This window comes from Sebastes fasciatus, chromosome 3 (assembly GCF_043250625.1).
Source record: "Sebastes fasciatus isolate fSebFas1 chromosome 3, fSebFas1.pri, whole genome shotgun sequence".
Classification (NCBI taxonomy): domain Eukaryota; kingdom Metazoa; phylum Chordata; class Actinopteri; order Perciformes; family Sebastidae; genus Sebastes; species Sebastes fasciatus.
In genome coordinates this window covers 15,953,402-15,974,607 of record NC_133797.1, presented here as the reverse complement: position 1 = coordinate 15,974,607, position 21,206 = coordinate 15,953,402, and the positions used below count along the sequence as shown (strand labels likewise).

The window sequence follows — 21,206 nt, the reverse complement described above, 5'->3', positions numbered from 1 at the left end:
TTGTACAACTAATAGCCTACAATCTCTAGCGTTAAATATCACAATTACACAGAAATTTCTGACTTTCTACAAGACGTGGTGCACCTTTAAATGTGATAATTTGCTGCTGTTTCTCGTCTTAAATGACAGTAAACTGAATCATTTTGAGGTTGAAATTGTTAATTTTAATTTATAATAAATCATTAGTTGCAGTCCGAGTTTCGGGAGACTCTCATTTTGAAACTGAACATTTTAAAAAATCGAGAATGAGAAATAAAACTGAGCTCAATTAAAAAACATTTAAAACTAATTAACTCTGAACGACTATACTGTCTAAACATCACACAACACTCAGCTGACCCATATTGCACTTCTTTATTTGACAGCAGAAACGGACGACAACAGCGGGCTCTTAGACTTTCGATTGTTTGCAGTAACAGCAGTAAGTTTCTTCATGTCTGCAGAGTGCATCAAGAAGAACGAGGAGGAGGTTGACCTTTTGACCCTTACAGGTTGGCTTTGCATTGACAACAAACAAAAACAAACTGATAGTTCATCAGTGAAGAGAAGGAAAATAATCCCAGTTTGAGTCTCTTAAAGGTGCATATGGCTTGTTTGTTTGTGTGTTGTTTGTTTTCCCAGAAGGCCTCAGTGGTCGAGGATACGCAGGTTTCCTGAAACGATCTTGTTCTCCAGCATCGCTCCGGCGGGAATATCGATCCGGTCACCGTGATTGGCTATGATGATGACGGTTCCCTGGTGAAGGTACAAACGTTTTATTATTAAACACAGTGAAGTCATTTTAATGGTTTATTGTCTGCAGTGGTGGAGGAAGTATTCAGATGCTTCATTGAAGTAAAAGTACTAAAACAATACTCTGTTACAAGTAAAATTCCTGCATCGAAAATGTTACTTCAGTAAAAGTATCATCAGGAGAATGTACTTTAAGTAGAAAATTGTCACCTGTGACTGTTATCTAATGATATAATATATAATACTGTTTCTGTTAAGTCCAACCTACAGTCCAAACCTCAACATTATTACTAATACATTAATATTATTAACATTATTCAAAGGAAAAGCAGCAAATCTTCACATTTGTGAAGCTGGAATTATGAAATATTGCTCAAAAAAACTGACAAACTTTTGATCAGCAAAACAGTTGTGGATTATTTTTTCGCGATTCATCATTTTAAAAGTTCTTCATATGTTTTGTATGTAAAATCTTAATTTTAAAGGAACTAGTAACTTTAGCTGTCAGGGATATGTAAGTATTTAATTATTTATTATTTTTTAGATATACTATAAAATGACTGTTTTTATTTTTTCGACATATTACACTATGACTTTTAAATTTTTTTCCGACATTCTAAAGTATAGCTTTTAAATTTTTTTTGACATACTATACTATGACTTTTTAAAAAAAAAGCTTATTCAGCTGGTTTGGTTGGAGCTGAGCAATGTGAATAAATGTTAATAATAATATAAAATATGAGTAAATCTCGGCCAGTTTCATTTAGTCAAAATAGCACTCAGAGGAAAAAAGGTTGGAGACCCCTGATATACAATGTTTTTTTTCGCCATACGTTACTATGACTTCTAAATTTTTTCGACATATATACTCTGACTTTTTTTTTTTTTTTCGACATTCTATATAGTATGACGAATTTTTATTCGACATAAACTCGAAAAAAAAAGTTTGGAAATTTGTGTTTGGTGGATTATTTCTCTGTTGTTACAATGCTAATTGGCATTGTATTTTACATTGTTGGAAAGCCTGTTTATTTACCTTCACAATGATGTCCAACTTGTAAGGATCATGCATTTGTGGGATGAGCAGCACAGCTGATTATCTGGGTAGCGCCCAAATGAAATTTGTCAAAATGCTCTTTCAATGGTAAACAGTGTATTCTCCTGTTGGTACTGAGTCTTGTTTTGAGTTGTTTGGTGGATTGGATGATTGAACTCTATCAGTAACAAGGAACAAACAAGACATATTGGCAATTTTACACTTTATTCATTTAATACACCGTCAGGAGCCTCAGTAGCGGTGGAAGATCCATACGCAGCCACAACAGCCTGGCACCTCCTCCTCATGCTGGTCACCAACCTGGTCACATGTTGCTGTGGGATGGTGTTCCATTCCTCAACCAGGATGCAACTTGGTTTTGCGGAACACCAGCTTCATCTTGCCTTATCATGTGGGCCTTATCCAGATTAGACCAACGTGGCATGCTGATGCTTGCATTGGCAAAATTCTCTGCGAATGCTAAACAGTGTATTCTCCTGTTGGTATGACTCTAGTTTTGAGCTCCAGGTGCTGCCAATCAGGTCTGGCCTGTTGGGTGCTGCGCCCTACTAGTGATCATTTGGTGTCTGCTACAAGCATCGGCATGCCACGTTGATCTAATCTGGATAAGGCCCGTGTGATAAGGCAAGTTGAATCCTGGTTGAGGAATGGAATGCCATCCCACAGCAACGTGTTTTTTTTCACCATACTATACTATGGAATTTATAAATTCTTTCGACATACTATACTATGACTTTTTAATTTTTTTCGGTATACTATACAATGTTTTTTTTCACCATACTATACTATTCAATTCAATTTATTTTTATATAGCCGTAGTCTTAGACCGTACTCTATAGTTTAGAGACCCAACAAGAGGTCCCACCAAGAGCATTGCACCGGAGCGCGCTGTGGCCAGGAAAAACTCCCCGTTTAGCGGGTAGAAACCTGGAGCAGAACCGGGCTCTGAGTGGACGGCCATCTGCTGCGACCGCGACTATGACAATTAAAAATTGTCGACATACTATTCTATGACTTTTACATTTTTTTCTATATACTATACTATGACTTTAGTTTTTCGAACATGCTATACTATGACTTTTTATAATAAAATTTCACAAAATGCTAAACAATTACTTTTTTCAAAAAGATTTTTGACATACTATATGACTTTTTATGAAATTTTTCAACATTCTATATCGTGTCTTTTTTTGTTGAAATTTTTCGACATACTTTACTATGACTTTTCTTCATTAAAATTTTCGACATACTATGCTATAACTTTATTTCATGAAATGTTTCAACATACTATATGACTTTTTTTTCATGAAAATTTTCAACATACTATACTATGATTTTCTTTTCATTAAATTTTTCGACAGATTGTACTATGTCTTTTTTTGGTGAAATTTTTCTACATGTATTGTATGTAAACTATACTAGGAGTTTTTTCATAATTTTTTTTTTTTACATACTTTACTATGACTTTTCTTCATTACATTTTTCGACATACTATGCTATAACTTTATTTCATGAAATGTTTTAACATACTATACTATGACTTTTTTTCGACATATTATAGTATGACTTTTTATTTTTTGACATACTTTACCATGACTTTTTAAATTGAATGAATTTTGTTTGACATACTATTAATTTTATTACTTTTTCAACATAGTATGGTATGACTTTTTTTTTCTTCGACATTATACACCATGACTTTTTTTTTTTTTTTTTCGACATACTATACTATGACTTTTATTACTTTTTCAACATAGTATAGTATGACTTCTTATTTTTTTGACATATACCATGACTTTTGAATTTTTTTTTCTCGACATACCCTATGACTTTTTTTAGTTTGTCAACATACTATACTATTTCTTTTTTCAACATACTACTGTATACTATGACTTTTTTATTTTTTTAGACATACTATACTATAACTTATTTTTTCAACATTCAATACTATGACTTTTTCATGTCATACAATGCTATGATTTTTTATGACTTACTATACTATTACTTTGTGTGCCGCAGTAGAATTATATTTTTTATACCAAAAATCATCAGCGCAGCATTAATGACTGGAAATGTTGTTTACCTTCAGAGAGACGTTCTTTCCGAAGGTGACGTCTCCCGATACAGTGAGGTGGTCGAGCTCCAACATGTCCGGGATGCTTTCAAACCTGGACAAATACTCCTGAACCTGCACAACAAACAACATCAAACTCAATATCAATCGTCCAATTCCTGGAAATAGTTGCACTTTTAAAGATATCTGATATAAGACAAAAAGTTTTGTTTTTATCAACGAGAAAACAAATAAGATAATTATCTCAAGAAACTTTTTTTTTTTTTTCTTCAAGATAACCAGACAAATCACAAAATAATACTTTTTTTATCTTGAGATAAAGTGATGGACTCCTGATCTTATGATAATAAGATGGCTGTTCCACATAAAAGAAACAGATAAAGAAGTAAAACTGACAACCGCAGCAGTATTTAAATGTTTCCCTGCTCGTGTTTTCCAGTCGCTGCTGACCTTGGTGAAGGAGCTGCCCAGCTTGACGTGCGGCGTGGTGGGAAACTCTCTCTTCTTGCTCATGGTGAGCGAGCCGGCGTCTAGGCTGTACAGGTTCGACATCACCAGCAGCAGGTCGGACGATGTCTTCACCGGCAAGAAGCGGCTTCGGGGGACGTTCACACCCATGGCGTTATTGAAGCTCTTGATGGCGGCGCCCACAGCTGTCTCCAGCTGGATGACGTTCAAACCGCCGTCCAGCGTCTGAAGAGACATTCAAGGGTTTGGGTTAGCATCGAGTGATTCTTTCAACAGAAAAAGTTGTTGGTTCATGTCGGGATTCAATAGCTGCTTTTTCAAATCTCAAACTTTTTAGATTTGCTAGACATGCCAGCGTACGACCTGTTACATTAAATAAGACTGAATTTAAGAATACATCACTCATCACTATACATCAGAGAATCAGATTCAGATTTATGGGCTGCAAACATTAAATTTCAGGAGCAACTTTAACCCCCTGATACCGGCCCGCGATCATGACCGACTTTACTGTCTTTCAGAGGCTGTAGCAGTTCAGTTTTACAGCTAGAGTAAAGGTACAGATATCATATGAAACTAGAAACCCTAATGAATTGAATAGAATTGATACCAACCTTGTAGAAGAATTTGATTCCAAATCACAGCATAGCTTTTTCTATGGTGTCTTGGTATCTTAATGTGGTATTTTGGAGGGATTATTGATCATTTTTGTCAATTCTTGATCGGTAAAAAATTGTTAAATTTAGCACCAATCTGTGTTACAAATGGTATGAACCCAAAAATTGCTGCAACAACTTATGAGACACAAGTGAGGATGGGAATGGCCATCATATACTTCTATCATAATGTTCTAAACATTTATAACACTTTCACAATTTATTCTAATTAATTAATTAATGTTTATTTCTGATTTATGACTAGAACAACTTGACACTTGACACACAAATTAATCTCCAGGTTTTCCAGCTTTCAGATGTTGAACACCACTTATATGTGGCATCTACTGTTGACCTGCTATATCCCCCTAAAGACCCCTGTACTCCCCTAAAAAGACAAATATGGGTAGTGAGAACAGTCATGTGTAAACAGCCTAAAGACCTTGTTGCTGTAAAAATATGAATTATTTGTGTCCGTCACCTTTGGGTTGACGATGATCTCCAGGTCCATGGCGTTCTTCTCCTGCAGCCTCTTGATGGCGGGCAGAGAGATCCACAGGTTGTTGGTGTTGAAGATCTTGAACTTGGTGACGGACTTGAACTCGTCCACGTGGGCCTTCGGCACCTGCGCGATCTCCAGCAGCCTCAGGCGATCCTCGTACTGGATCAGCGTACCACCCTGCAGAGAGGAGGAAACGGGAAGAACCGAGAGGCTGAGCAAAAGCTCCCCACACCTCGCCAAGATCATCACATGAATAAAAACCTGCACTAACCTTGATGTCAGCTCTGGTCTTATCGGTGACCTCCATGATGAACTCGCAGCGCCTGTCGGCCGGCTGGCTCATCAGGTGGTGGAGGATGAAGAGGTCGACGGTGGCGCCCAAGTTGTCTATGTTGGACACGAAGATGTACTCCTTCCCCTCGGCGATTAGTTTGTCCAGCAGCCCGCAGTTGGAGAAGCTAGCGTAGATGTCTCCGTGACCCGGCGGGTACCAGGCCTCCCCGTTCTCACCGCTCATCCCCATGTTTTTGGCGATCGGCAGCAGAGACTCCTTGTTGATCCTCGGATACCTGCGAGGAGAACAATTGATCACTGACGTCACAGGAGACAAATTCAACACTTTAAGGAATGTTTCTCTTATGCTGCATCAAAGTGTAAGATTATGCATTAGTGTCATTGCAAAAGGAACTTTTGTAGTAATTTACCATTTTAATAACTATTTAATGACACTAAAAAGTTGTCACAGCTGACGGCCTTGAGCCCAGATTCCCGTCAAATTTACAATCTAAATAAACTGTCTATGGGGACCTGGTGGTCACTAACAGAGCTGGGTATCAAATCTCAAAACCTTTCGGGTACCAACCAATTGAAAGTATTAAAACTAGGGCTGTCAAAGGCGCAAACGCAAATTCGTTTTAACGTCACTAATTTCTTTAACACATTAATGCAGCTTGCTATTTTTAATTAACCTCTGAAAAATCCAACAGAGGTTTCGGAAATTGTAGTGGTTTTAAAGCTAGAGTGATGATACTGGCATCATATGAAACTAGAAAACCTAAGGAATCCATTGGTACCAACCATGTCATTCTGGCTTGTCGCAGGCTAAATAACGCTCCAATATTACGCTCAATTTTGGAGAGGAAAAACTGGCATGGCCAGTTTCAAAGGGTTCCTTGAACTCTGACCTCAAGATATTTGAATGAGCATATATTTTTATGCTAAATGCAGTACCTGTGAGGGTTTCTGGACAATATGTCATTTTCTGTGTTATTAATGATTTCAAATCATATATATATACATACATTTGCATAAAGCAAGCATATTGGCCCACTCCCATGTTGATAAGAGTATTAAATACTTGACAAATCTCCATTTAAGGTGCATTTTGAACAGATACAAATTGTGCGATTCATTTGCAATTAATTACGAGTAACTATTTTAATTTATTGACAGCCCTAATCAGAATAAATATTTAAAGTAGTCCTCCCAACCCTGAATAGGATTGAGTGTAAAAAAAATGACTTGCCCGCTCTTCATGCAAACACAGTAAACAAGAACCAACATGTCTAAAAGCTGCATGGCAGAAACTGTGTCATGTGTGGACTGGAAAAACCTACCACACATTAAAATAACATTTTCAAATGTGTCCTCATTGGTTGGTTGGTTGGTTGGTGTGTGTGTGTGCGTGTGCGTGTGCGTGTGCGTGTGCGTGTGCGTGCGTGCGTGCTGTACCTGCTCTGGTTGAAGGTGTGGATGTTGACGCGGTGGTGTTTGTATTTCTGCAGGATCTTCTTTGTGTCTTCGTCAGTGTTGAAGGAGTTCATGAGAACAAGCGGCACGTCGGCGTTAAATGTTTTGTTCAGATGCTGAAAACGACAACAACAGAGAAACAGAGAGTTCAGTTCAACCTCAGCGGTTCAGAGATTCGGAGATGCTTGTTGTGGTGTTTTGTGTGTCTCTACTTCAATCTGCTGGACGGTCAGGTCCAGGAAGGTGTTCTCGTTGCGGACGCTGATCAGACTCTTGGGGCCCTTACAACCCATACTGGTTCCCAGTCCGCCATTCAGTTTGACCACAGCGAGCTTGTTGAGGCTGGCGGTGATGTTGTCAGGAAGACCCTTCGTCTTGATCTTCTCGTAGGGCTGGATCTGAGCAGACACAACGGAGACAGACATATTAAATTAAAATGGACAATCCACCACTGTACTGTATAATTTGATAATTAAGATTTGTTTTTGCCTTTTCTTTCTCTTTTGTACGAACTTACTACCTAAAATGTTTGTGCATTAATGAATGTATGCATACAGAGACACAGTGTTCTCATCCACACACCTGCAGAAAGCAGATTTAGACAGCAGGGGGAACCTACAGTATAAGCTGGACTTTATTCAGTAAAGCCATGATGATATAAGCACTTTTTATGAATTGAATGATTTCAGGATACTCTGATGAACTGTTTTCTGTCTCTGATTGCTGAATTTCCTGCAAAACAAGTTTACACTAATAGAGAAAAGTTGACCAAAGAATTGACAATATACTGTATACAGTATGTTTAACTCTGACCTCAGTTGGTGACTGACAGTATGAACTGAACCACTGTGAATCTGCAGGTAAACAGGAACAGACTGAGGTCAAGGTCAAAGTCGGACTGAGAGCAAACAGTTTGTTCATACACAGTGCTGAGCTGCATCTGAAATTAATCTTCAGGTTCCCAGCTTTCAGATGATGTACACCACTTCTATGTGACATCTACTGTTGATTTATTTTCTACCCATGAACATCCCCTATCCCTCTAAAAAAAAGAGTTTGGATTGGCAAGGGGTTAAGGATGCAAGTTTTTTGTTAGATAAGAACATAATGATACTTGATACAACACCCAGTCCTACTAACTACTACTACTACTGCTCTTCTCTTGTGACATGAACCAGCCTTGTGCGAACGTTACTTGCATAAGTACACTCAGGATATAGTGTTTCACGTTCTGTGATTAGACTTCATGATGTTAACGATGTCCTGTGGGATCATGTCATTATTAACAGCAGTTGGGACTGGGTAGGTCACAGTGGAGGGGTGCGGGTGTGAGGAGGGGGATTGAGAGGTTGATATGAATACAAGTGGGTGCCCAGCAGCGTTCAGAGTCTCACAGGAGACAAATGTCACCGTCTGTCTGAACTCACCGCTCTAAAACCAGACTTTCAAATGCTGCAGCGGTCAACACTATTCTTAGTCCTAACCTTCACTCTGCTCTGGTATTTCTGGAACAGTGTGTGTGTGTGTGCGTGTGTGCGTGTGTGCGTGTGTGCGTGTGTGCGAGAGAGAGAGAAATGTCACGCTGATAAATAGTTGGCTTTAGCCTGAATGTTCTCTGTGCTCAGATCTGGTTTCGTTAGCTTGTTTCTGAAGGAACAGTCCCACATCATGTATGCTGCCCGTCAGATGATCTGATTGATCATTTTCATCTCCAGGACATGATTAGTCTATATTATCACTACAGTTGGATTTATACTTGATGCAGGACGTTAACGGCTGTCTGGATCTCTACGGTGTACATTTCACTCATTGATGGCATCACCACAACTCTAGATGAGCTGCTTTAATTATATTCCTCACAACAGCTGTTTACTTTTTTTCCTTCTTTCCCTTTGTGTTACGAGCGCTGGTGGGAACAGATACACCTCAATTTTAAAATCAATACAGCTGTCTAAACAGGCTTCACAAGTTACCCAGCAGATAAACTTTATATAAATTAATTAAAATAAGCTGCAACATTAAAGTGATGAACACATTAATGCACCAATAATATAATATATATATTATTCTTAAGCAGGCCATTCTGCATAATGAGTACTTTTACATTTGGTACTTTAAGTATATTTTGACGCCAGGACTTTTACTTGTAACAAAATATTTCTACACTGTAATATTACCACATTTACGGAGTACTCCTTCCGCCACTGATTATACAGAAATCATTACAGTTAATGATTTCATATCTCAAAAATTTGAGGGATCAACTTTGTAAAAGTATCGTTATGTACTTATCAACCAGCAACTTCCATCCTTAATAAACTATGAAGGTTTTTTTAAGGATTAGTTCACCCGAATCATACAAAAACACATTTTCCCTTTTACCACAGTGATGTGTAGCGGTGCAGATGGAATTTGAATTTATTGACTTTGAGTCCTCAGCAAGTAAAAAATTTGAACACAGGACTTGTAACAGAGTATTTCTACACTGTGGTATTGCTACTTTTACTTCTGTACAAGATCTTCTATACACACATAAACCACGGAGTATTTTTACACTTCAAGTCTATTTTCTTTCCCTTTGAGGTGTGAAACTACAGCGGCTGTGTATCGGGCTCTGAGCGCTGCCACACAGGCGACCTACAGTAAACTTAATACCGTGCCTGAACACAGAATGCTCTGCCGACATGCTGCTCACGCTTCTCCTCCTCCTCCTCCTCCTGTCGTATTTACAGTCTTTCATTCAGTGTGGTGGAGAGCAAAGGTTGCAACGAGCAGAAGGCCTGCAGTTGAGATGTTTCTGTTAGATGTGTCCAATCCCAGTCTCCACATGGTGTCTATCGACACAGCCACAGTAACCCTGACATGGGAGTTACATTTTTGTGGAGGTGCACATCAGCTATCAAGGTTACACCATAGGCGGCAGTGGCTCTATGTGAAAGAGCCATAGCTACACCATCAAGCTGGATTTATACTTCCGCAGTGAGGGATTAAACTGTACCTATGTATACTCCAAGGTAACGGTGTAGCTGTAGTACCCTTCCTAAAATGAAACTACTCGTCGAGGCTACGGTGGCGACGGAGGAACCATGTGGGGACCGCAAGAGCTGTGATTGGTCAGCATTGGCTGCTTGCGTTTTCAAATGCCAGAGCAACTTTTTGAGAGTGAAGACAACGCTGAGGAAGTTAAAGAAAGACTCAATAATCTTCTCATCAGTAACACATCTAGCAAATCACACTGCAGACCTTCTACTCAACACAATCTCTCTATGGATGAGACGAGGTGAAATAACATTATAAGTTACCTGGGCTATGTAAGGGATAAAAGTTACTAAGCAACCACCAGCTGGTACTGGCAAAATAAATCCAGACCGAAACTCTCAAAACCAAACTGCCAAAACACTCATTGGCAGTTGTTAAGTCATTATCAGTAGTTTAATTTGAAAAGATATATATATACTTTATGACTGGCCTATTTTTATGTTTGTAGATGAGATCTCCATGGTGCATATGCACGACTCACACGCTGCTGTCATGCCTAGTGTAGCAACTTTCACTGATTATAGTGAAAGTGATGAGATGAGTGTTGAAGCAGCCGCTCTGTGTACGAAAAATATTATAAATCTACATGCCTGATGATGTTTATATAGCCTGCCTATAAATTGTTTTTAAACTCAATAAAACAGATAATATTTGACTGTAATTTCTCCCACTTCTTCCAGGACACGTGGAGAAACGGGAATCCCGATTGGCCCATAAAAACAAACAAAACAAAACTCTTTCTCCGTCTCTTATTGTCTCTAAATGTTGCTCTTGCAGCAGGTCAGCATATCTAATGAAGCTGATGTACTTGCATAATTCTTGCAATTGAACCCACATGGCTGAGTGCACTTATAAGCCACTTTGGATAAAATAAATGTAAAGTCTAGCTTTTAGGGGTAAAATCCAACTATAAATAAAAAAATACGCTGTAAATATCTGTTTAGTCGTTAACCCCTCGTGCTGACTATAAATCCAGCTTTACCCCTTAAAGCACAACAGCTAAACACTGGAAGCAGGGGAAAAATGTTTGTCTAGCTCCATCAAATAAGAAAAAATACACCTTCCAGCAACTCCAAAGCTGCTGTCACCACTCCATTCTGTATTCAGCTGGGTTAAACTGAGAGTAGAGTTAGGACAACCTGGCAACCCCACTGTGAGCACAAGACTTCTGAGTCGACTCTTGAATATGCAGCGACATGTTCTGGTGTTTTTGTCCCGAGTTAGATTTATGACAAAGTAGCCTGATGTTCTGTAAAGTCAGTTAACACTTTGTCGTTCTGGCGTCTGAACTGGGCCGCAGTATGAACACTGACCTTGGATTACAGCACAGAGGATTGCAACATGAGACCCTGGCTTCTGGTAAACAGTGTGACCGCTGGTATCTGGTGCTTACCGAGTCCTCCGGCGGCCGGTTGATCTTGGCCCATTCGACTGAAGGACCTTTGACCTGCAGGAATCTGTGGAAGATCTTCTTGAAGCCATCGAAATCTTTTTTGGAGATCTGAAGCAGAACAAAGCAAACATCAGAAAAAAAACTAGATTACTTTCTCGATTAATCAATGAGTTGTTTGGTCTATAAAATGTCAGAAAATGTCGATCAGTGTTTCCCAAAGCCCAAGATGATGTCCTCAAATGTATTGTTTTGTCCACAACATAAAGGTATTCAGTTAAGTGTCAAAGAGGAGTAAAGAAAACAGAAAATATTCACATTTAAGAAGCTGGAAGCAGAATATTTTGACTTTTTTTTCTTAAAAAAAAAACTCAAAATAGTTGGTGATTAATTTAATAGTCGATAACTAATCAATCAATCACTGCAGCTAAACTCTATTCAACATTTTTGTTCTTGTTGTTTTGTCTAAAGCAGGTAAAACTCTGCCACATTTAGAGTAGTGTTTATTAATGTACACTAACTAATTAAATTACTTATTACGTTTAATTACGTGTAATTTCCTAAAACAGCTGCTCATTGTAGTTTTTATTAGACAAACACGAGGAAATAGTGCATTTGTTGGGGACTATTTTCAGCGGCAGATTAATCCACATTTGGTGCTCTAGTGAGTGTTTGTGGCAGCAGGACGGTGTATGTGGGATTGAGTAAAAATAAACTACGGTGTGTGTTCATGGTAATGAAGGAACATATAACGCAGTGCAACAATAGCCGTGTTTCCAATCAACTGTCAAGCAAATTATAAGCGAACTTTTGAAATGACGAAAAAAAAGAAATTAGTCGGGTTTATGACGTAGTTTGGTCATAAATTGGCGCTGTACGCTACACATGGCAGTAATCCACCAGTAAACAGATTTTGGAATAAGTAGACAAACCAAGTGGCCTTGGCCATCTAACCCATTTAAAAAAGAAAAATGGAGAAAGATGTTCATGATAAATTTAGCAAATTGTAATTGTTCTTTCGTGTCGGCTAATATTTTCCCTGTTTCATGATGTCTGGAGACGAAAACAAGCATTCACATGTTATGGGAATATCCGAGAAGATGCTGGTAGCAGAAACAGCTGGTTAAATGTTCGCTACGTCAGAATTTATTTATTCAAAGATGTTTCCATAATCCAATATTGCATCAACTCTTTTTTGACAAAAAGGCAAAAACCACCTCAAGCGAGCGCAATAACCTTTTTTTGCAAATGAGGACGTTTAATCGAATTTTGCCGTTTCCATACAGCTTTTCTAATGAGATACTTCAAAATGCTCATACAAATATGTGAATGTAAACAGGATTATTGGCTCATTGATGTGTTTTAATAGTTTTTGAACAAGAATGGAGCTCTATGGCACAGAGGAAGAAGAGATATCAGGCTTTGATACACACACAATACTTGTTAGTAGATACATTCACTGTCGGTTCTGGTCTTTTAATGGGATTTATTGATAGTAATAAAAACATTGAATATCACCAGATTTACTGTTGTATGAGGATAGTATAGGAGTTATTGCTGTTCCCATTTTCAGGTCTGTTGAAAAGTATTTTTCCAGCTTTACTTTGATCAACCTCTGCAGCTCAACAGTGTATAAAGTCTCTAGTTTGTCATCAATATATTCCTATTCACTGCAGCAGTACATGAATGTGTGTGTGTTTGTGTGATCTCAGGGTTGTTCACCTCATGTTCCACCAGCAGACCAAAACTCTCCCAACAGAGTCTGTGTGTTATCTGTGTGATAAGATGACCCAGTGGACTCTCTGTTTGCAATACTTTACAAATATTTGTAATAGATCCATTAGTCCATGAAAACTTGTGTGCCACCACAAATACAATCTGTGGTTCACAAATCCACTTTTAAAAATGTTAATGCTGCCTCAAACTAAATTTGTTCCTGTTTAACATGAATAGCAACAAAAAACAAAGCAGGAAAAGGCAGATGGTTTCTGAGAGGTGGGTCTTGGATGATACACCCGTCTCCCGATTCAATACGATCACAATACTTGGGTGCTGATTGAATATGTATTGCGATTCTACAAGTATTGCGATTTTATATCATGATTTATTGCAATTTTTGTTCACTTTTTTAACACTAGACAATGGGAAAAAGTTAAGTCATACACTTCTAGGGACTTTTACTGAAGATGCAGATTCCTGCAATGTGTGAAACCCAAAGTGTTTCCATACTTTACTGTATGTGTAGTGTTTACCACCGCCGTATCCCGCGGACCCTCTGCTGTTTTCTACTTTCTAGTTTCGGCTCGCTGCAGCCGGCTGTGGTTTGTTTTGGTGGCGAATACGGAACGGATATGACGTCACGTTACTCAGCCTACAACAATGAAAGCAGTAACTTCCTTCTACCTCCGCATAGACTCAAATGAAGCAAATATATCGATTCTGGCATTAAGAAAATTGATTTCAAAATCGTAAAAAAAATTGCGATTGGTTAATCGATATTTTTCCCCCCACCTCTTTTGAGAGGATATAGATGGAAACTGTGATGTAAAGATGGTTGTATCGGCCTCTAAACCCACATCAGTCAGTCCCTACACACTGCCTTACAGTGACATTTTGATGATGTTTGGCATAAATTTTCAAAGAAACTCAAGAGAAGTTGAAATCTTCGACAGAAACATGTAGAGTTGTTGAGGGCTCAAGCTTAGTCTGCCAAATACTGTTAAAACATTACGGCTGGGATTAATTGTGGATGTGAGGTGTTTCATATATAAACTTGGGGACGTTTGGAGATTCACAGTTTGTCTCACCTCAGCCTCGGCCTTGTTGGCGGTAGTGAGCAGCGTCTCCAGCTCGCGGTGCATCGACTCCTCGTGCTGCTGACGGAGCTTCTCCTGGAACTCCGTCATCGCTCCTCTGGTCAGATCTGCAAACACACAGATCTTCAATTTAATATCACTCTTCATTAGAGACCAAACCCTGAGAACAATTTGTTCATCTGCATGTTTGAGGTCACAGACTGCTGCAAAAACAGCTCAGAGACGAACATGTGTCCACTTGAACTCAGACAGTATTTATAGACAGACAGCTCTTTACAATGATGACTTTGTTGGCTTTAGATGAAGAAATCAACTCACATGAAACAGTACAGGATAGTTTAACATCTATCAATGTACACAATGTAAAAACAAGCTAAGGTTTCAGGTTTTCTGTGATTTGGATATCTGCTATGTTTCTAAAGCCACTTTCAATCCTTAAAACACCAAATTCAACAGATATTTGTCCTTGTCTGACATGAAAATGGTCAAATTTTAATAGAATAAATATCTCTGAAGATGCAGTCTGAAAATATCTGAGTTGACCTTGAACAACCTCAAATATAGGGCTGCAACTAACGATTATTTTCTTTATCGATTAATCTGTTGATTATATTCTCGATTCATTGATTAGTTGTTTGGTCTATAAAATGTCAGAAAATGGTGAAACATGTTGATCAGTGTTTCCCAAAGCTCAAGATGACGTCCTCAAATGTCTTGTTTTGTCCACAACTCAAAGATATTCAGTTAACTGTCATAGAGGAGTAAAGAAACCAGAAAATATTCACATTTAAGAAGCTGGAATCAGAGATTTTTGACTTATCTTAAAAAATTACTCAAACCGATAAATTCCATCCATCCGCAACCGCTTATCCCGTTAGGGGTCGCGGGGGGGCTGGAGCCGATCCCAGCCGACATTGGGCGAAGGCAGGGTACACCCTGGACAGGTCGCCAGTCCATCGCAGGGCTGACACATAGAGACAGACAACCAACCATTCACGCTCACATTCAGCCTACGGGCAATTTTAGAGTCCACAATTAACCTAACCTGCATGTCTTTGGACTGTGGGAGGAAACCGGAGTACCCGGAGAAAACCCACGCTCACACGGGGAGAACATGCAAACTCCACACAGAAGGGTCCCAAGCCGGATTCGAACCTGCAACCCTCTAGCTGTGAGGCACCAGTGCTAACCACTGCACCACCGTGCAGCCCAAACCGATAAATTGATTATCAAAATAGTTGGTGATTAGTGTCGACAACTAAACGAGTAATCAATGCAGCTCTACTCAAATCAGTTGAAGCAAATAGTTCAGGTTTTGAAATTGTATAACTACAGTACATATCCGAAGTGAAATCTTTGTATCTCTAAAATCTCAATCAATAGGCTGCCATCATTTTTCTGTTTTTAATAAATGGTCATCGTGCAATTTTTAATTTGAAACTGAAATTTATTTGTCTACACATTTTCAGTTACTCACTACAACTGTTCCATTAATTCACCGCTTTTACTAAAATATTGCATTTATTATTATTATGTTATATACATTAATAATAATATAATATTTAAAAACAGTAACAGCTGCTGTCTAAAATCAACTGATGAAAAGTGAAACTTATTGTGTTTCAGTTTCTGGAGTTAAATGACGACAACGTTCATTAGTTTGTGAGGATGAACTTGTTTTCATATATTTTATGATACATTTAACAAGACAAACTTTTCTAAAAACCAAAAGCATTTTGTACTTTAACCTCTTAAATATTGTTTACGTAAAATGCTGAGACAGATTGGCTGTGAGAAAACCAGAAGATTACTCATTAACATCTGGGACGATGGTACAAATGTCTAATCACACACACAAAAAAAAGTCCTAAAATCTGGTTAAACAACCTGGATACAAACTTACCATCTACAGTTAGAGACATTTTACCAACGTCTGCTTAAAAACAAGAGACAACAATGACAAGATCTGTGGAAAGGAAGCAGCGGGCAAGTTTTTGGTGGCAGATGTGTTGTCTCACAGTGACTCCATGAGTGCATTAAAAATGGTCCCAAAGAAAAAACACCAAAGTCAGCAGCTGTCAGAGAACAACAGACGTCCTCCTCATCCTCAGCTCAGAGGAAGCTCACAGATCTGCAGCTCCGACCCTGAGCTCAGCACAAGGCCTGCCCACAGACACACACACACCAATCACACACAGCCAGAGTGTGTGTGTGTGTATGTGTGTGTAGTGAGTGTGTTCTGCCCACTCCATGTCACACACTCCTGAGTGCTATAACTATGAGTTATTTTGGGTTCGACACACAATTAAGAAAACAATTAGTGCTGAAACAATAAGTTGGCTAATCAATTAGTCAACGGACAGACAATTAATTGCAATTTTAATGATTGATTTTTTATAAATGTATTTATCAAGCTTCATCAATGTGATAATCAGTGGTGGAATGTAACCAAGTACATTTACCTTAAAGGAACAGTGTGTAACATTTCAGGGGATCTATAAGCAAAAATGTAATATAATATACATAACTGTGTTTTCATTGGTGTATAATCACCTGAAACTAAGAATTGTGTTTTCATTAGCTTAGAATGAGCCCTTCATATCTACATAGGGAGCGGGTCCTCTTCACGGAGTCCACCATGTTACTCCGCCATATTTCTACAGTAGCCCAGAACGGACAAACCAAACACTGGCTCTAGTGAGAGCCTTACACGTTTTTATGTTACCTAAATGCCACCGTAGTTCTCCAACATGCTTGTGAAACTGCGTTAACGTGATCCGCAGAGTACAAAACCGTGGTACTGCCAGCCGCCCTCTGACCTCCGTTGCTCCTAAGTGTTATTATTGTAAGGATGGCCTCTGAGCGAGGCGAACGGCGTTACCGCAGTGTTGCACTTGGTGGCTCACGTTCCTGCAGTCTTACAAAGGGAGGGGTGAGCGGAGGGGTACTCAGTTGGTTGCAATCTGCAACCACACCACTAGATGTCACCAAATCCTACACACTGTCCCTTTAAGTACAATTTCTATTATTATTCTGAAATGGTCCCTTCTGCATAATGAGTACTTTTACTTTTGGTACTTTAAGTATATTTTGATGATAATACTTGTGTACTTTTACTTAAGTAAAATTTTCAAAGCAGGGCTTTTACTTTTACAGTATTGTGACATTACTACCTGTACCTAAAGGTGTGAAATTCAAAATTCAGAGCATTAATATAGCAGTGTATGTAAAGATAATGTTAGTGCATGCCAGTCCCAGCTCTGCACTGTGCTCATACGGGCCTTAGAGCTGACAACGCCATCCCGATCCCACGGCGTCATCGTGGAAGCGTTAGCGGTCCCCAGGTTAACACTGTTAGCTTTGTCAGCACTGTTGCTGTTGTTTGCACTGTTCGTGCTGTTAGCACCGTTAGCGGCTAGCCGCCAGCTCAGCTGTCACCATGTTGAGAGCCGTGTGGAGGCAATCCCTCAACCGGAGAAAGGCTCTGAATTTGGAATTTAGCTCCTTTAAGTAAAAGATCTGAATACTTCTTTGCGTGTGACGATACTGGCATCATATGAAACTAGAAAACCAGGAAGAAGGCGAAATAATTAATATTTTATATGATTACATTATATTTATATTACATCCCTATATTTTAACCTAGATTCTAATTTTTACTTGTTTTTGTTTTATTTATTTCCATATATACATATTTGTTTGAGCATTGTTAACGATTGCTTTTCTGTAATTGTTGTGAAAATGACAATATATATAAATTAAATAACCCTAAAGCAACTAATATCTTCTTGGCTTGTTTCCTAGGAATACTTACTACTTACTTTTTCTTTTTCTTTTACTAGTTTTGTTACTATTTCTTCTCTTATTTCACCTATTTTTTTTTTATATCTTCTTTTATATTTAACCCCTTTAAAATCACATTTATGTTGCTTTATATCGCCTTGGGTTACGCTTATATCTGTTTTACATAAAGCACTATAAAATGCCTTGTTGCTTTACATTGTGCTTTGTTTTCCTTGTGGTTTTAGCTGTTTACTTAGTCTTGTTTCTAATCTTGTTTAGAGAGGAAGTTACCCGTTGTGGAATGTAACGAAGTACTCAAGTACTGTAGTTGAATACAAATTCAAGGTACTTGTTGTACTTATTTCTATTCCGTATTTTCCAATAGAAAAAACACATTTTACTGCACAATGAGTAATGTTATTTTCCATACTTTCAGTATATTTTGATGATGAATGCAGGACTTTGTAGTAGTTTGTACTGTAGTAGAATATTTTGACATTGTGGTACTTAACTTTTACATAAAGAAAGCATCTGAATACATCTTCCACCACTGGAAATAAAATTATACTGTATAAAGTATTATCATGCTGTGTATATGTTACAATGTAAAACACATTTTATTTGAGTATATTTTGTGGGAATCACACACACACACGCACACGCACACACACACACACACACACACACCCTCTCTCTCTCTCTCACTCACACACACACACACACCCTCTCTCACACACACACACACACAAACTCTCTCACACACACACCCTCTCTCTCACACACACACCCTCTCTCACACACACACGCACACACACACACACACACACACACACACACACACACACACACCCACACACAGGGCAGAAGCATGTTCATGCCTGCAGCTCATACATGTTTTAGTGCTTTGAATTGACATTTAAATTCCCCCACAGTGCAGACTAACATTTGTTTTTGACAGACTTTTCGTGCACAAACAGCCAGAGACAGGTGTGTCTGAAGAAGCTACTACCCACCTGAACACACTGTCAAATCACTGGGAGGGCCTCAGAAACACAGCCGAGGACAACCTGGACAACCTCAGACCGGGACAGACTACCGTTCAGACCAGGAGGACTCCGTTTTAGAAGCAAGAAGTCGAGTTGCACGGTTAAAAGTCTCTGCTTCCTCCTCCTGCTGCTGCTGCTGCTGTTAGCTTCATGTAGCTGCTGCAGCTGACAGCCAGCCTAGGACGCTGCAGAACGCCAGTGACGTAGCGCTTGAGTATTAAACAAGACCGGTGATTGGTGGAAGAGACCCGTCAATCAGCGGGAGTTGACAACATGTCCCGCCCACCTAGGATGGTCTATTTTTACTACAAATAGGCTATTTCAATTATGTATTGAAATAAAGTTTTTATTTAAATTTAATCATGTATATATTTTGCTTTTAATACATTTGACTCATATTTCGTTACATTTAAAGTCAGTTTAATTTCCATATCATTTATTTTTGTTTTAATTTAATACAATTTTTACTCAGTCCCTGTTTATTCTATTGCAAATTAACTGATCTAACTTCTAGTTTTACAACTTAATTTTATTTTCACCTGTACACTTCAGCTTCATACTTCTCAGGGGAGTTACACACTTGTACTGCATAAAAAAACTCACTATCAAATAGTAGTGATTTCATTATCAGTCTTAAGCCCATCAGTTTATACTGATTTTATAGAGGATATAGTAGCCCCTTATTATAATTTTTCCACATAAGGAGAAGCCACTGAGGATCACAAACAAGCCTTCTCAGGTATCCATTTACAGTATGTTCAGCATGGATCAATGCTGCTCCCATGTGGTTAAAATGATCCACTGCAAAACACTGGCAGACATGATAGAAATCATTTAAAGGTAGATTATAACAGGGCCTGAAAGGAATCACTCTGATCAGTTTCCCAATTGTATTCAATGTTTTCATTAATTCAAATTAAATTGGATTAAAAAGAAAAAAACTCAAAATAAAATTCTTATTCTTACTGGTAAGTTTTCAGGCTGAAATGATGGTAGAAAGCAGCAATACTGTGCAGCGTCTGCCTCATCAGGATATGCACATACAGCGGATAAAATAAGTATTGAACACGTCACCATTTTTCTCAGTAAATATATTTCTAAAGGTGCTATTGACATGAAATTTTCACCAGATGTTGGTAACAACCCGAGTAATCTATACATACAAAGAAACCAAAACAAATAAGTTCAGAAATAAAGTTATGCGTAATAATGTGAAATGACACAGGGAAAAAGTATTGAACACGCTTACTGATATTTATTTAATACTTTGTACAAAAGCCTTTGTTGGTAAAGACAGCTTCAAGACGCCTCCTGTATGGAGAAACTAGTCATATGCATTGCTCAGGTGTGATTTTGGCCAATTCTTCCACACAGTCTTCAAATCTTGAAGGTTCCGTGGGCCTCTTCTATGAACTCTGATCTTCAGTTCTTTCCAGAGATTTTCAATTGGATTCAAGTCAGGTGATTGGCTGGGCCATTCTAGCAGCTTTATTTTCTTTCTCTGAAACCAATTGAGAGTTTCCTTTGCTGTGTGTTTGGGATCATTGTCTTGCTGCAATGTCCAACCTCGTTTCATCTTCTTTACCCTGTTAGATGGCATCAGATTTTTATCAAGAATGTCTCGGTAAATTTTTCCATTCATCCTGCCTTCAATTATGTGAAGTTTGCCAGTACCGTATGCTGAAAAGCAGCCCCACACCATGATGTTCCCACCTCCAAACTTCACTGTTGGTATGGTGTTTTTAGGGTGATGTGCAGTGCCATTTGTCCTCCAAACATGGTGTGTATTATGGCATCCACAGAGTTCAATTTTGCTCTCATCTGACCAGACTATATTCTCCCTGTATTTCACAGGCTTGTCCAAATGTTGTGCAGCAAACTTTAAACGAGCTTC

The 21,206-nt window shown here is 38.6% G+C and overlaps 1 protein-coding gene across 2 annotated transcripts; it reads right to left on the bottom strand.

The window, feature by feature from the left end:
- Positions 1 to 335: 335 nt before the first annotated feature.
- On the bottom strand, positions 336 to 19,476 carry LOC141764219 (UTP--glucose-1-phosphate uridylyltransferase-like). 2 transcript variants are annotated; one of them, XM_074629248.1, is made up of 10 exons: positions 19,280 to 19,476; positions 14,475 to 14,590; positions 11,671 to 11,778; positions 7,451 to 7,636; positions 7,221 to 7,354; positions 5,761 to 6,058; positions 5,469 to 5,666; positions 4,314 to 4,556; positions 3,873 to 3,977; positions 336 to 735 (listed from the first exon to the last, which is right to left on the bottom strand). In XM_074629248.1, exons 2-10 carry the CDS (start codon positions 14,571 to 14,573, stop codon positions 628 to 630), a joined length of 1,479 nt encoding a protein of 492 aa, XP_074485349.1. In that variant the 5' UTR covers positions 14,574 to 14,590; positions 19,280 to 19,476; the 3' UTR covers positions 336 to 627. The 2 variants fall into 2 exon arrangements, with proteins under 2 accessions (XP_074485349.1, XP_074485348.1); XM_074629247.1 differs by lacking the exon at positions 19,280 to 19,476 and adding an exon at positions 16,387 to 16,602.
- Between the last annotated feature and the right edge of the window lie 1,730 nt (positions 19,477 to 21,206).